The 15,272-nt window shown below is 46.3% G+C and overlaps 1 protein-coding gene across 2 annotated transcripts; it reads left to right on the forward strand.

Annotated features, from left to right (window-relative positions):
• Positions 1-8,891: 8,891 nt before the first annotated feature.
• LOC136517199 (serine/threonine protein kinase OSK1-like) lies at positions 8,892-12,948 on the forward strand. Of its 2 annotated transcripts, none has more exons than XM_066510729.1 (11): positions 8,892-9,053; positions 9,755-9,936; positions 10,089-10,273; positions 10,503-10,685; positions 10,777-10,908; positions 10,998-11,183; positions 11,341-11,430; positions 11,497-11,580; positions 11,702-11,839; positions 11,923-12,147; positions 12,509-12,948. In XM_066510729.1, exons 2-11 carry the CDS (start codon positions 9,762-9,764, stop codon positions 12,620-12,622), a joined length of 1,512 nt encoding a protein of 503 aa, XP_066366826.1. In that variant the 5' UTR covers positions 8,892-9,053; positions 9,755-9,761; the 3' UTR covers positions 12,623-12,948. The 2 variants fall into 2 exon arrangements, with proteins under 2 accessions (XP_066366826.1, XP_066366825.1); XM_066510728.1 differs by lacking the exon at positions 12,509-12,948 and adding an exon at positions 12,299-12,484 and having other exon boundaries at positions 8,922-9,053.
• The last annotated feature ends 2,324 nt before the right edge of the window (positions 12,949-15,272 follow it).

The raw sequence follows: 15,272 nt of genomic DNA on the forward strand, positions 1-15,272 counted from the left end.
GCACTACTGTGCCATCGCGCACGGCGCGACAAAACCGTGTCTAAGTGATACGCCCTAGCTCCCTCCCTCCCTTTGTCTGTCACCGCATCAAGGCTGGACACCCGCGTCCCGCGCCCGCACCCTTCGCTAGCGTTGTCCCTCACTCCCAGGCGGGCCTCCCAGAGGCCGTGCCGCTGCCGCCTCCCCCGCCCTCCCTCCCTTCCAGTTGGCCTCCAGGAGGCCATGCCGCCGCCATTCACCCCCTTGGGCGACCGTCGCCCGCCCTACCTGGCTACCTACCTCCCTTCTTCCCCCAAGCTTCTCCTCGCCCTCCATCAAGGTATTCATGCTCTTATTTGTTGTTTGAACTGTGGATTCAAAGATTGCGATTGGTAGTTAGGGTTTAGAGAAATAGTAGGATTGGTAATCGAGGATCCGTACTTAGGGTTTGGAGGAAAAAATTAGTAAATTTTCTCTATGTGAAGGCTAATTAGTTAGTTAGAATTATCGGTGCGTAAGTATAGGTTATATTTTCTTTGTTTTAATGGAAATGGTCCACCTTTACATTGCTTTAGTACTTTTTTTTGTTTTACATTAATTTGTGATATTTTGATTGATGTTAAATTACAACCGTTTTATTAGATGGAAGACATGTATCGGGAGCAATTGTGACAAAACAGGGTCGTCCTAGAGAATTATACCCCAACACATTTAGCAAAGATGCCCCCGTCCCTTCTGACCTCTCTATCCCTAACTGCGACTGTGGTTTTCTGGCCGACGTGTTTCAATCGAGACATCCGGACACAGCGGCGCGTTGCTTCTACACATTCAGTCGTTTTAATGTAAGTGATTCTTTCCGTACCTTTTTTTCTTCAGTTGTATTACTAGGTTACTAATATTTTTTTGGAATCTTGTTGTGTAGGCCCATTGAAAGCTCTAGTTTGGTTTTGGTGAATTGATGAAACCCTAAGTGCTAACCTAGTTTATCAAAGTGATTATGAGATAAGTGGCACTACTCCAAGTGATGAAGCAATTGTGAAGATCAAGATGATGGTGATGCCATGGTGATGATCAAGCGCTTGGACTTGAAAAGAAGAAAGAGAAAAATAAAAGGCTCAAGGCAAATATATAAATGGTAGGAGCCATTTTGTTTTGGTGATCGAGACACTTAGTGAGTGTGATCATATTTATGATCGATAGCCGTACTATTAAGAGGGGTGAAACTCGTATCGAGATGCGGTTATCAAAGTGCCACTAGATGCTCTAACTCATTGCATATGCATTTAGGATCTAGTGGAGTGCTAACACCCTTAAAAATATTTATGAAAATATGCTAACACATGTGCACATGGTGATACACTTGGTGGTTGGCACATTTGAGCAAGGGTTGGGAATTTTACCGGCAGAGTGTCCGCCCATAGAGTGCGGACAGTCCGACGGTGCCACCGGCGCCCTAGACAAAAAAGACGAAGGTCACTGTAAGTGACCGGACGCTGGTCTCGGTTGGACCGGCGCGTCTAGTTAGTGGCAGCAGAGGGCGCACAGCGTCGATCTCTGACCGGACGCTGACAGGGTGCGTCCGGTCCCGCTGACGTGGCAGTGCACAGAGGAGACGCCGAGTGACCAGACGCTGGGTAGGTCCGGTCAAGGATGACCGGACGCGTCCGGTCATGAAAAATCATTTCTGGATGCTTACTAGAAACGATCGGACGCTGAAGTCCAGCATTCGGTCACTTCGCAGCAGCGCGTCCGATCATCACTTGACCGTTGAGATCGGGCGATCAACATTTGAAGAGAGGGGACACGTGGCACGCATCGCGTGACCGGACGCTGAGGTCCAGCGTCCGGTCAATATGATCGATGAAGGGGTACAACGGCTCTATTTTGTGGAGACTTCTATTTAAGCCCCATGACCAGTTCAAGCTTACTCTCTTGGCCATTTATACTGACATAGGAATCTTATGAGCTTAGCCAAAGCCCTTCCACTCATCTTCATCATTGATTCATCATCTTTGTGAGATTGGGAGAGAATCCAAGTGCATTGCTTGAGTGTTTGCATCTAGAGGCACTTGGTGTTCGTGTTTCGCTGCGGGATTCACTTGTTACTCTTGGTGGTTGCCGCCACCTAGACGGCTTGGAGCATCGAGGATCGTTGAGCGGAGGTTGGTGATTGTCTTCAGCTCCAATCGTGGTGATTGTGAGGGGTTCTTGACCTTTCCCCTACGGAGAGCCAAAATGACTCTAGTGGATTGCTCGTGGCTTGTGTGATGCTTATCTTGTGTTGGTTGTGCGGCACCCTATTGAGGGTTTGGCGTGTGATGCCAATTAGCTCATGAACCTCCAAGTGAGTGAATCGCCACGAGGAGTAGCTTGCCGGCAAGCAAGTGAATCTCGATAAAAAATAATTGTGTTCATCATTTGATTCTGAGGTGATTGGTCTTCATTGGTATTCATTCTTGTGATTGTTTGGCTCCTTCCTCGACACGACGGTATAAACAAATTGCTCACTCTCTTTACATTACCGCAAACTAGTTGTCAAGCTCTTTAGTGTAGCTAGTTGTAAGAGCTTGTTAGTTTGGTTAGTGTGGCTCTTTAGTTAGCTTTTGAGAGCACACTAACTTAGTATAGTGTCATAGCTATTGTGTGGATAGAAACTATATAAACTAGAATTATGGTAGGTGGCTTGTATTTTTAGTAGGCTAGCGCAATACTTGCTTCGCCTCATAATTGTCTAACCGGTTTGTTAAGTGTTGTTGTAGAAATTTTTAATAGGCTAATCACCCCCCTCTAGCCATTAGGACCTTTCACCCATGAGAGGTGCCTTTTCTTTCAGTGGATCGACGGTCCAGACAAGTTTGACCCAAGATACCTCCTTTTTGACAATTGGTGGAGAGAGAGACATCCATGTGAGCACTTCGAGTGGTGGGTTCCACCTGCCCCTAACCCCCCGCCAATGACGGCTAAGGAGAAGCACTTAGTCGTAGTTAGATGACTCGAGGAACCTCCTCTGTGCGAATGCGGAGATCAAGCTATGATAAACCCTAGGAATACGTTGGAGTTTGTGTGTCCAAACAAGGATGAAGTAAGTGGAAAGTGTATTTATTGAAATGTTGAGCTATATGTGTTCATATACTAATGTCACCTTTTTTAGGTGTTTTCAATTGAGAAGTGTCGTTTCAAGGAGTAGCTCTATGGTCCTAAGAATCAATGGTCGGAAGAGCCACCAAAGGAAAAGGAAAAGAAGAATGAAAGGGTAATTTACAAAGCACCTCCTGTCATGTGCGAATGTGGTGTTAAATCCAACTATAGCCTAGTCCCTTCGGAGCTTGGAATAGGACATTATTGCAGCCATATGGTTGACTATGATGAGGTTGGTTATTGTTGTGGAAAACATGATATCGTATTTTTTTCTTTTGCTAAGACTTATGATCTAATTTTTTGTTTCAACAGAGCACTAGGAAATACAAGTGGGAATCTTATGATGGCCAAGCTAGGTTCTTGGATGAGTTGAAGGGGAGGCAAGTAATTGCATGGAAGAGGGGATATGGACCTGACTACGTCGACCTCTTCGTTAAACAGCGAAAGAAGGACATGCGTGAGTTTGCTAGACAGCGCGGTATTCGTAACCCGATCGGTGTTAGGCTTGACAAATGAGGGTTGGAGAGACGGAGGGCGTTAGAGGAGGAGGGGGCAAGGAAGGATGCAAGGGAGGAGACAAGAGTACAGATGCAGGTCTTGAACGACCATGTTATTGCATTGTGTGCCCGTGAGTGATTGAAAGCCTTGTTATTTTCGTTGCCTAATTTTAAATGTAATATAATCGTGTTGTTAACTGGTTGCATTTTATACATGAAGGGATTGGATGCAGTGAGGACCATGCCGCGGAGGTGGCCTGTGCAACGTTTCAGGAAAAGAAGTTAGATGAGCATAGAACGCGAGCTGGTTGCACCGTTCAATCTCCGTTTGTGTTGGCCGATGATGGGGACGAGGATGAGGACGACACTGCTAGGTTGAGCGATCTCATTGCTCTAGCGGAGGCGGGCTTGCAGACGGAGGAGGCTGAGGACGACATTGGTAGACTAAGTGAGCTCATCGCTTAAGCAGAGGCAGAGGATGATGAGGACACGTTCTTCTCTTAGGTCATAGAGGTCGCAGATGAAGCGGAGGCCGCTTACTACAGGCGACAAGTAGATTAGGGCAATGTAGGTGAGCCAAGGCACATGAATGAGGCGGAGGAGGGTGCGTTCTTATCTTAGGCCGCAGATGAAGTGGAGGTCGCTTACTATAGGCAACAGGCGGATCAGGGCAATGCAGGTGAGCCTAGCCACAGCAACGAGGTTATGGTAGAGGATTGGTACTCGGACGACGAGTTGCTTACTTAGTATGTTTCTAACTGGGGATTTTGGATTGCGCCTTGTGGTAGTTCAATGCTTTAGTAATGAACGATGTTGTTATGTACTAGACCTTTCATTGTGTTGTCTTGTGTTTCATTTGAAGTATTGATGTATTGTACCCATTTAACAAACAATGTATCCATTTATCGTACTATGGAGGCCCATGTGAGACAACATTGCAATTGGATGGAATGTCTGTCGCAATGTCCATATACGAGTAGGAATTAATGCACGTACAGGAGTGGCAGCAGCATAAAACTTGTCGAATCCCTTATTGCTAAGCATGTAAGGCATGTGGTGGGATCAATGCGGCCTAGCTTTTGCCGTGCCATCCACCATGGCGCGGCAAGCCTGACGAGCCAGGGCAAAAGGCATGGCAAGCTGCCGCGCCACCCTCCACGGCGCGGCGAACTACCGCACCATCCTTCACGGCGCGGCAGCGCCTGACGATGTTTCCAGCGCAACCAGCCTCCAAGGATTTAGCATCAACACTGTTTGAAGCAAATAAGATTCATTCGACCAAGACCACAAGTTCACAAATATAATTTCACTAGTTCACAAATAAGTCGACCAAGGGCTTAAGTTCACAAATTGGTACATAAGACCGATGTTCTTGACTACATAAGTTCGACATGATAAGCGTCGTTCGACATAAGTTTGACATGAACTTAATTAAGTCGACCAAGTGCACAAGTTCATGACTTAATTAAGTTTACAAATTAAAGCAAAAGTCTTCAACCACAAGTGCTACAAGTACATTAATTGGAGTAGTACATGAACTAGCTAAGTCATCAACGATGTACGACGCGTAACGCTCGTCCCACTGGTGTGAGTACCTGTACGTGCGTGGCCTCAAAGGAACCAAGGCCACCTCTGCCTCGGTGTCGGTCAACACGTGAGCTCGGTGCTCATCGTTGTACTCCACCTCAAGAATAGGGTACAACGAGTGCTGCGTGGAAGGAGCCATCTTGGTACAAATTGATAAACAAAAGGTTAGAACAAACATAATGAATAATACAATATTGAAATTAACATTAAGTAGCATTACAAAATTTAAACTACATGCTATGCAACATGAACAAAATATGAAAGCATATGTACATATTGAAATTAACATTAACAAACATATTAAACAACTTTACTATGAAAATAAGCAAGTTCTATGTATGGACCTGCTGCCCTCGTCTTCTATGCCTACTAGCCTTGTGACCAGGTTCTTTGCAAACGGAGCAAAGATTCCTACCACGGGTTTTGTTGAAGTCTCCCCCTTTGTATATGTCTTCGTTGTATCCTCTCATAACGTCTATGGCCTCCTTGAGTCGCTTCTTCCTCCTCCTACCCTTCCCTACCTTCATTAGGTCTGAATGCGGCATGTAGTCATAACCATGATAAGGGGGCCACTGTGTCGGATCAAGGTACAACTCAAAACTCTTCTCCCATATACTAAGGGTGTTCGAACGGAGATACAGGGGTGACATATATGGCAGACCCTCGAAGTCATATTCGCGGACCTTGCAGGCCGTGATCATGTGAGAGCAAGGGGTATGCATGATCTGAGGGACGTTGCAACTGCACTTTACTTTATCAAGATCAACTCGGTAGTTTTGTCCACCATAACGTTCGCCGCCCAAGCTTGTGCCACCCTTCCCCCGTACACTAAAGATATGCCGCGCGAGGTTCGTATGGCTCGGCGGTATGCTGTTTGGCCTTTGGGCTCCTTCAAATGTTTTGCTCCGACCTTTCCAAATCATCCAAGCTCAGCTATATATCTCTGCGCAAGTTCTCACCTCTTGACAAAATATTTGTTGCCTTTGTGAAAGGAGAATTCAATAATTCCAGACACATGCATTGATCAAACTCTGGTGAATATACGGTTGAAAGACTCTGATGAGTTGGTGGTCATGATGCCGTACCTGAAATCGCCCTCGTCATATGCTAACGCACACTTAGCCTTCTGTTCCATCTGCGCCTCTAACCAGGTCTTGCCTGCTTCATTTAGCATCTTGTCTAGTTCTCTCTATGTCTCTTTGAACTGATGCTCTGTACATACACAACATAGTGCCTTTACCTTATCACAAACCTCCTTCTTCCTCTAATGCCACCAGAAATTAGCGACAAAATGTCGCATGCACCATCTGTGCACTAGAGGCGGGAACCCATCTATATGTTCACCTACAACATTAAGAATCCCTGGGTGACGGTCCGAGATCAAACATATAGTGCGAGATGAGCCAAGCACTCATACACGTAGAAGCCACATGAACCATGGCCACGATTCATTGTTCTCTCTCTCTACCAAAGCAAAAGCCATGGGTACTATCTGGTCCTCCAGATCAACAACAACATCCATCATCAAGGTGCCCCTATACTTTCCGGTCAGAAAAGTATCATCAACAAGTACGACTGGCCGACAATACTGGAATGCATGTTCCATCTGCGCGAACGACCAGAATGCACTATGCAGGACTTGCCTCAATGGGTTCTCGAAATACATCCCTCCGTTGTCTATAAACTATTTCAAGCCAGAGTTATAGTAATGCATTGCACATAATATTCGGGTATTCGGGAAACCCTGTTGTACGCTTCCTCCCAGCTACACCACCGAATCGCTCGGATATGGACTCTTGTAAGGAAGACACCAAAATATCGTTATTGTCATCAACGAGCCCCAATATACGACGGACAAGATAATGTGTAGTAAGGCGCTGATGATTTTCCTTCCCCTTATTTGATAGGCAAGTGTGGGGTTCGACTACTTTACTTATCCTCCACTCGCCATCACTCTGTCTCTTTCATGCATTTAATCTCCACATACAACCATTTTTGCATATCACGTGGTACCTCAACTCTTTGTCCGAATAAGTGACGCTGTACGGTCTGTGGTGATATATAGCATAGTCCTGAAGGAACAACTTCATCTATGATATTGTATTGAATATCATCCCCTTGCTAAGGATTTCATTCTCATCGTCATACAATAATTTCCTACACATCTGCAGACCGGTGTCATAAACTTTCATATCCGTCATGCCGACATCCCTATAGTTCAGAACGCCACTGAAAGGTACGTTCATCGACCTTAGCTGCATAAGCTCTATCGCTATGTAAGGTGGTGGTGGACCAAACTGTTGTGCTTCGCTAATTTTACACCATGAATCATATGGGGTATCATCCTCTGGCAAATCTATGACTAGTCTACCCTAAGCCGGCATAGCAAGAAGTACCTTAGTTGATACTAGTAATGGCATAACATGAACCGGTACTGGCATGGCATCAACCGGTGTTGGCATAACATCTCTACCTCCTTGGTCATCATCCGAATCGTCTGGATCACTGCTAGCTACATCACCGATCCTGCCCTGGGAGGGAATAGGGGGAGAGGGAGGCGCGGGGGTGGGTGGTCGCGCGGCGGCGGCTAACTGCGGGCAGCAGTATGCCGATGGCGGGCGCGTCCCCCCTCGATCCGATTCGACTAGAGTGAGAGAGAGAGAGAGTGAGGGGAGGGAGGTCTGTCTGCGGGCCTGTATTCGGCCCTGCCGTGTCCAGATCTATGGCGCGGCAGAGCCTGCCATGTCACCCGTCCGCGCCTGGATCGTCACCACGTCACCGGTCCTGCCGCGCCGCCATGTACGGCGCGATAGCGTTGTTTCGCCGAATCGTGGCAGTAAGCGCGGCCAAAAGTGTTAGATTTGAAAATAAAAAAATTACAATGTCAAATTTGAAAATAATTTAAAAAAATGGTTAGAAACAAACAAAAAAAAAATCGCAGGCGGTCGGGCAAGCAGACGGCCAGGCGAGCAGACGCGAGCAGCGGCCGAGTGAGCTGACCAGCAAGGCGGGCGAGCAAGCAGGGCAGCGGGCGAGCAGACGCGAGCAGCGACCGGGCGAGTAGACGGCCAGACGAGCGACACGAGCAGGCACGGCCGAGCGATAGACAAAGACAACTAGGCAGGCCAGCGGGCGCGGGCATCTGTCCGGACATCCGGGTGGTAGCCACACCGTTACAATGTTCATCCTACACAACACAGGCCTCCATCGGTCCATCCCGCCGTTGTTTGCCCATACTGTACTACCAACCGACCAGCAGGAGTGGAGAGCGTCGGGTCGTTGTGACGCGAAGTCGCGAGGCAGAAGTGATGCTGATGCATCAGATGAAGGAAGGTGAGCCCGGTCTGAGCGCGCGTCACGTAGGCATGGGACACAACTTGTACTACAGGACACCGCGAGAGATCCACCCGCCAAATTATTGCCGCGGGCACGGCCAATCCCACGCGCCCACCGAAACGCCGAAAACGCCAAACCGTCCCCCTCCCGGCCTCCCGTCCGTCCGGGCCCGGAGTCCACGTGTCGGATCGCTCGCCCGGTCCCCCACGCCCAGCAAAGCCCGCGCACGCACGAATCTTCGCGCGCCGCGAGCGGACACGATCACACCACGCCCTCGAGGCCCGCCACTGCGGTAGGTCCCATGTGAGACTCGCTTTTCTCTCCCCCACGGCCCCACCTTTCTCTCTCTCGCGTCACTCGTGTGTCAGGCGCATTCCGCCTCTCCTCTGGGCTTCTCTCCCGTGCTCCCCGCGACCTCGCATCCGCCGCGAGCTGCGCCTCCGCCTCCGCCTCCGCCTCCGCTGCCGCCTGCTCCGGCGGGCGGGACCCAGCTCCCCGCGTCTCCCCTGCGGCGAGGTACGCCCCCAATCTCCTCACCTCTCTGCGCCTGCTTCTGCCTGTCTCTTTGTCCTCCGAGCCTGCGCGTCTGGCTGGGTGTTTGAGCCGTGAAGAAGCTGGGTTCTGTGACTCGTGTCCCGTTGCTAGCGTAGAGGGATTTTGTGGCCCGGCTTGCTCCGCCAGATCCGGGGGCCTCGCGTCGTGGGATGGCGCGCTAGCGGTTCGGGTGTGCGGCGTGCCGTGCCTGTGCAGGGGTTGGGGCGCTTCAGCTTCGTTTTCTACAGGCCAAGGCCAATCGGGTGCGCATAGTTTCTGAAACATAGTTTGAGGATTTGGCAACGGGATTCTGGTTCGGCTCCCCTGCCTCTCCGCGGGGTAAATTGAGGCGTGCTGTTTTGGCCACATGTTGGCTGATCCCTCTGTGATCAGGAACATGGTGTCGGGGTTTATTGTTAGTTTGCTGGTGTTTTGAAACTGTCGAACCTTGTAATTTCGTTGCTGAAGTAATGAAATTCGGTTCTACCGTTGTGGGAAAAAAAAGAGAGGCGTGCTGTGTCTTTGCTGAGCCTGAATCGGTATTACGTGTTTCGGTCGTCTAGGTCCAACCTTCGAATGGTATCAGTGCATAGAAGATTTTCATACTCACGACTGCACATGGTTTTAGCTCTTTTTTTTCTTTTGCCCTCAAACTAGTATGATATGCTTTGGTTGTGATTCAGGTACACGATGGAGGGGACTGGAAGAGATGCCAACCCTTTGAGCGGTTACCGAATTGGCAAAACCCTGGGAATTGGGTCGTTCGGTAAAGTGAAGATCGCGGAACATATATTGACTGGCCATAAGGTGGCAATCAAGATCCTCAATCGCCGGAAGATCAGAAGCATGGAAATGGAAGAGAAAGGTCAGTGTACGGAACATTTGGTTTGTGGTTCTTAAGCTTGGCGCGTGATGTATAGATTATAGACACGCAGCAAAGCTCCTTGTTATGTCTTGGATTTTCTTCTTCTTCTGATGAAGTACTAAGCTTAATTCTCTCTTATTATGTACCTGCAGTGAAGAGAGAAATCAAGATACTGAGACTATTTATGCATCCTCATATCATACGCCTTTATGAGGTGATAGATACACCTGATGATATTTATGTTGTTATGGAGTATGTTAAATCTGGAGAGTTGTTTGATTACATCGTTGAGAAGGGAAGACTACACGAAGAAGAAGCCCGGCGCTTTTTTCAGCAGGTGGCTTTCTTGCATATTACTATGTTCATTCCAAAAATTGCACAATGCATTGTAATCCCTGGTTCGGACTGTAGTATGGCTGGCATAAGCTGTTTTGTGAGCTGATAAATATTTGAAATCTGTTCACCGTTTTGCTTCTGTCATATCGGTGATCAGAATTGACTAATTGTGTTTATTTGGTTCATTGAGCTTAGTTCGATAATTTTCTTCTTATTGACTTTTTATGCAGATCATATCTGGTGTTGAATATTGCCATAGGAACATGGTTGTTCACCGTGATTTAAAGCCAGAGAATCTTCTTTTGGATTCAAAATGCAATGTTAAGATTGCCGATTTTGGCTTAAGTAATGTTATGCGTGATGGTCACTTTCTTAAGACGAGTTGTGGTAGCCCGAATTATGCAGCACCTGAGGTATCATCTAGCAAGAGTTACAATTAGCATTCTTCATGGTCCCATTTACCTATATAACTTGCTATGACACGATTCTTCCTTATTTTCTTAGGTCATATCTGGTAAACTATATGCTGGTCCTGAAGTTGATGTCTGGAGCTGTGGCGTTATTCTTTATGCTCTTCTTTGTGGTACTCTCCCTTTTGATGATGAGAATATTCCAAACCTTTTCAAGAAAATAAAGGTAGCTATTGCCTCATTGATTTACCTGAAAAAAGGATTCCTTTATATTTAATTTTAATATGCTCAGTAAATTCTTATATCTAATTGTAGGGTGGAATATATACCCTTCCTAGTCATTTTTCACCTTCAGCCAGGGACTTGATTCCCAGAATGCTAGTTGTTGATCCGATGAAAAGGATTACAATACGTGAAATCCGTGAACATGTGTGGTTCAAGATTCGACTTCCACGCTATTTGGCTGTGCCGCCTCCAGATACTGCTCAACAAGTTAAAAAGGTATAATGATAGTGTGTGTGCATCAACTTGACGACGTGTATTTGTTTCCTTCAAACTTTTAGAATCTTCTGCTTTTATCGATGGCGCTATTCTGTAAAATCCTTATTCTGCCTTTTCTACTTCAGCAAATGATTTGGCATTGTTTTGAATTTTGTAGCTTGACGAGGAAACTCTTAATGATGTTATTAAGATGGGTTTTGACAAGAATCATCTAATTGAATCTGTGCAAAACAGATTGCAGAATGAGGTATCTGCTTTACCCTCTGTTTCCTTTGGTTGTTTTATGGTATCATGACACAGTTTGGCTGTGCAGGCAACAGTTGCCTATTATTTACTCTTGGACAATAGGCTTCGTACAACCAGTGGCTATCTTGGATCTGAGTTTCAAGAATCTATGGTGAGTGTGGTTTTTCTTTTCTCTTGTATTTCCAGATGTTGATTGTGAGCTGTTCAGTACTTGTGATGCTATAAATTTCTTGCTAATTTTCTGTCTTGCTTTATGTGATTGTGATCTCTAGGACTCATCTTTCTCTCAAGTAATCGCTGACACACCAACTTCAGCAACTGAACTTCGGCAGCATGGGTTTACAGAATCTCCGGGGTCTGGCTTGAGGCAGCATTTTGCAGCTGAAAGGAAATGGGCCCTTGGTCTTCAGGTAATTTTCATGTTAAGTACATCTTAATCTTATATTGTCTTTCCTGAATTATTCTGATTCATATATCTGTAATTGTCTAACAGTCTCGAGCACATCCACGAGAAATAATAAGTGAAGTGCTTATAGCTCTGCAAGAACTGAATGTTTACTGGAAGAAGATTGGACACTACAACATGAAATGCAGATGGAGTCCTGGCGGCCTGGAGAGTATGATGCATAGCAGTGATGGCTTTAGTGCGGAGTCTGCTATAATTGAAACTGATGATCTCATGGCGAAATCAACCCCTATAGTGAAGTTTGAGATTCAGGTATCATTTGGAATCTTAATCATGCGCACTTAAATAAATATATCACGTAACATAGTCTTGATTACAACATTCGCTGTGCAGACTATGAATGACACTTTGCATAACTCTTTAACATATGACCTTGACTTCTTTATGTGCTATGTTTATGCAGCAAACTTTACTTTGTCAGGATTACATTTGCATGCCAGGTTATTTTTCTGAATTGCTACAATATTCACAATCCCTTAGGATCAACTATATTTGTGATTCAAATTAACATATTCCATAATTGTACTTTCATTTCATACTAGATGTCCCTTTTTGTTGCATAAAGTCTACTTGGAAAATGCACTCAATTCTAATACACTTACACTGACTGCAGCTTTACAAGACGAGGGATGAGAAGTACCTTCTTGACCTGCAAAGGGTCAGTGGGCCACAGCTCCTCTTTCTGGACTTGTGTTCCGCCTTTCTAACTCAGCTGAGAGTTCTTTGAGCCTGACATGATTGGCTTCCCAAGCATAATCCTTGATGCACCCAGTGGAGTTTAAAGTTACTTTTGAGATGTACATAATGACAATATAATCCTCCAGTAGATTATATTTTCTGTAATATGTAGACATTAGAGGCATGTCCTGGTTTGCCTAGACGGCTGTCACCTAAGGTCCTAAACAAGAGGCCACAGGCGAGCCCCAGGCCTACTTCCTCAATTAGATGATGTGAAATTTTTTTGGCCTTCCTTTATAAGGTGATATTGCTAGCTTGATACCCAGACTGAGAAATGTCCCATTGAAAATTGAAAAGAAAGTTTACCCGTTGATATACCAGTGTCAACTCTGACATAACAGGAGAGACAGTAATTAGATATCACAGGAAGTGCACGTTCATCAGATAAGATTACTGTTTTATGTATTATAGGATGCATCTCCTGAGGATTAATCAGAAAGGGCATACGCACAAGCACAACAGGAAGAGCTTGGGACTGCAAATAACTGTATCTGTGCTCCGCGGCAAATAATTGAAACAGTGGAGTTTCTTCCATCGTGTATTTTTTTTGGGCGTTACTAGACGTCCTAAGCCGTCAAAATATCGAACGCCTCTGGTCCTTCACGTGGGAGGCTGCGCCAGCACGCGAAAGGAGCCTGAGTCGTCTGTTTTCGCGTGCCCCACAGTGTTGACCTCATGCTGTGTACCGCTCTACCATCGTGCCCACTCTGTTTCGCTGACCATCGCACCCGCACTGGGGAACTTGAAAGGTTCTGAAGACTACAGAAGGGTTGAATAGTCTATTAAAATTTTTTACAATAACACTTAATAAAATAGTTAGATAAATATGAGGCGAAGCGAATGTTACGCCAGCCTACTAAAAACAAGCCACCTACCATAATTCTAATTGCTATAGTCTCTATCTACACAATGGCTATGTCACTACACTAAGTTAGTGAGTTCTCAAAGACTAACTAAATAGTTTCACCAATCACTAGACCCGACACAAGCTAACTCTCAAAACTAATTACACTAAAGAGCTTAGCTTACACACTAGGAATGTAATATAAGAGAGGATGACGATGATTATACCGACGTGTTGAGGTATGAGCCAATCACGAGTTAGAGCCAATCAATCAATCACAAGATAATCAATGAAAAATCCTCGGACAATGTGACACAAGATTTTTTATCGAGGTTCACTTGTTTGCCGACAAGCTAGTCCTCGTTGTGACGATTCACTCACTTGGAGGTTCAGGCGCTAATTGGCATCACACGCCAAACCCTCAATAGGGTGCCGCAAAACCAACACAAAATGAGAATCACACAAGGCACGGGCAATCCACTATAGTACATTTTGGCTCTCCGCTGGGGAAATATCAAGAACCCCTCACAATCACCACGATCGGAGCTAGAGACAATCACCAACCTCCGCTCGATGATCCTCGCTGCTCCAAGCCGTCTAGGTGGCGGCAACCACTAAGAGTAACGAGCGAATTCCGCAGCGAAACACAAACACTAAGTGTCTCTAGATGCAATCACTCAAGCAATGCACTTGGATTTACTTCCAATCTCACAAAGATGATGAATCAATGATGGAGATGAGTGGGAGGGCTTTGACTAAGCTCATAAGGTTGCTATGTCAATGCAAATGGCTAAGAGAGTGAGCTCGAGCCAGACAAGGGGCTTAAATAGAGAGCCCCACGAATAGAGCCGTTGGGCTCATAGAGCAGCCTAGCTAGGGGTGACCGGACGCGCCGGTCGATGTGACTGGACGCACCACCTTCAGCGTTCGGTCGCTGATCCACTGCCATGTGTCACTTCCTTCAAATGAGAGCCGCTGATCTCCAACGACTAGATTTTCCTACGCGACCGAGTTAGTGACGACCGGACGCGGTGAGCCACCACCTGCCGCTCCCGCGTCGCGTCTGATGCTGAAAACACCACGCGCCTCCAACAAATGACCGGACGCGCCAATCACTTTAGCCACCTCATGTCAGGTCAACTCCAGAGAGGTTCCAGAGTCAGCCAAACGCGATCGGACGCATCAGGTCCACCCTGACCAGATGCGGTCCAGCGTCCGATCAATCCAACTCCTCGACGAGTTTCTCTGCTGACATCACTAATTGTCAGCCTGACTGGATGCACCCTCGGCGAGTCAGGTCACCAGTTGCTTTAGCATCCGGTCAGTGGCTGAGAGCAGCCTGAGAACGCCACCTTGTTTTATAAATGATCGGACGCTGACACCATGAGTTCGGTCACAATGTCAGCTGCGTCCGGTCACTGATTTTTAGTGAAAATCAACTCCTCCACTTCAACTTCTCCACCCTTGCTCAAATGTGCCAACCACCAAGTGTATCACCTTGTGCACATGTGTTAGCATATTTTCACAAATAATTTTAAGGGTGTTAGCACTCTACTAGATCTAAATGCATATGCAATGAGTTAAAGCATCCGTGGCACTTTGATAACCGCATTTCAATATGAGTTTCACTCCTCTTAATAGTACGACTATCTATCCTAAATGTGATCACACCCACTAGATGTCTTGATCACCAAAACAAAATGGCCCTATGATTTTTACCTTTGCCTTGAGCCCATTTTGTTTTTCTATTTCTTCTTTTCCAAGTCCAAGCAATTGATCATCACCATGGTCACAC

This window comes from Miscanthus floridulus, chromosome 17 (assembly GCF_019320115.1).
Source record: "Miscanthus floridulus cultivar M001 chromosome 17, ASM1932011v1, whole genome shotgun sequence".
In the NCBI taxonomy this organism is placed as follows: domain Eukaryota; kingdom Viridiplantae; phylum Streptophyta; class Magnoliopsida; order Poales; family Poaceae; genus Miscanthus; species Miscanthus floridulus.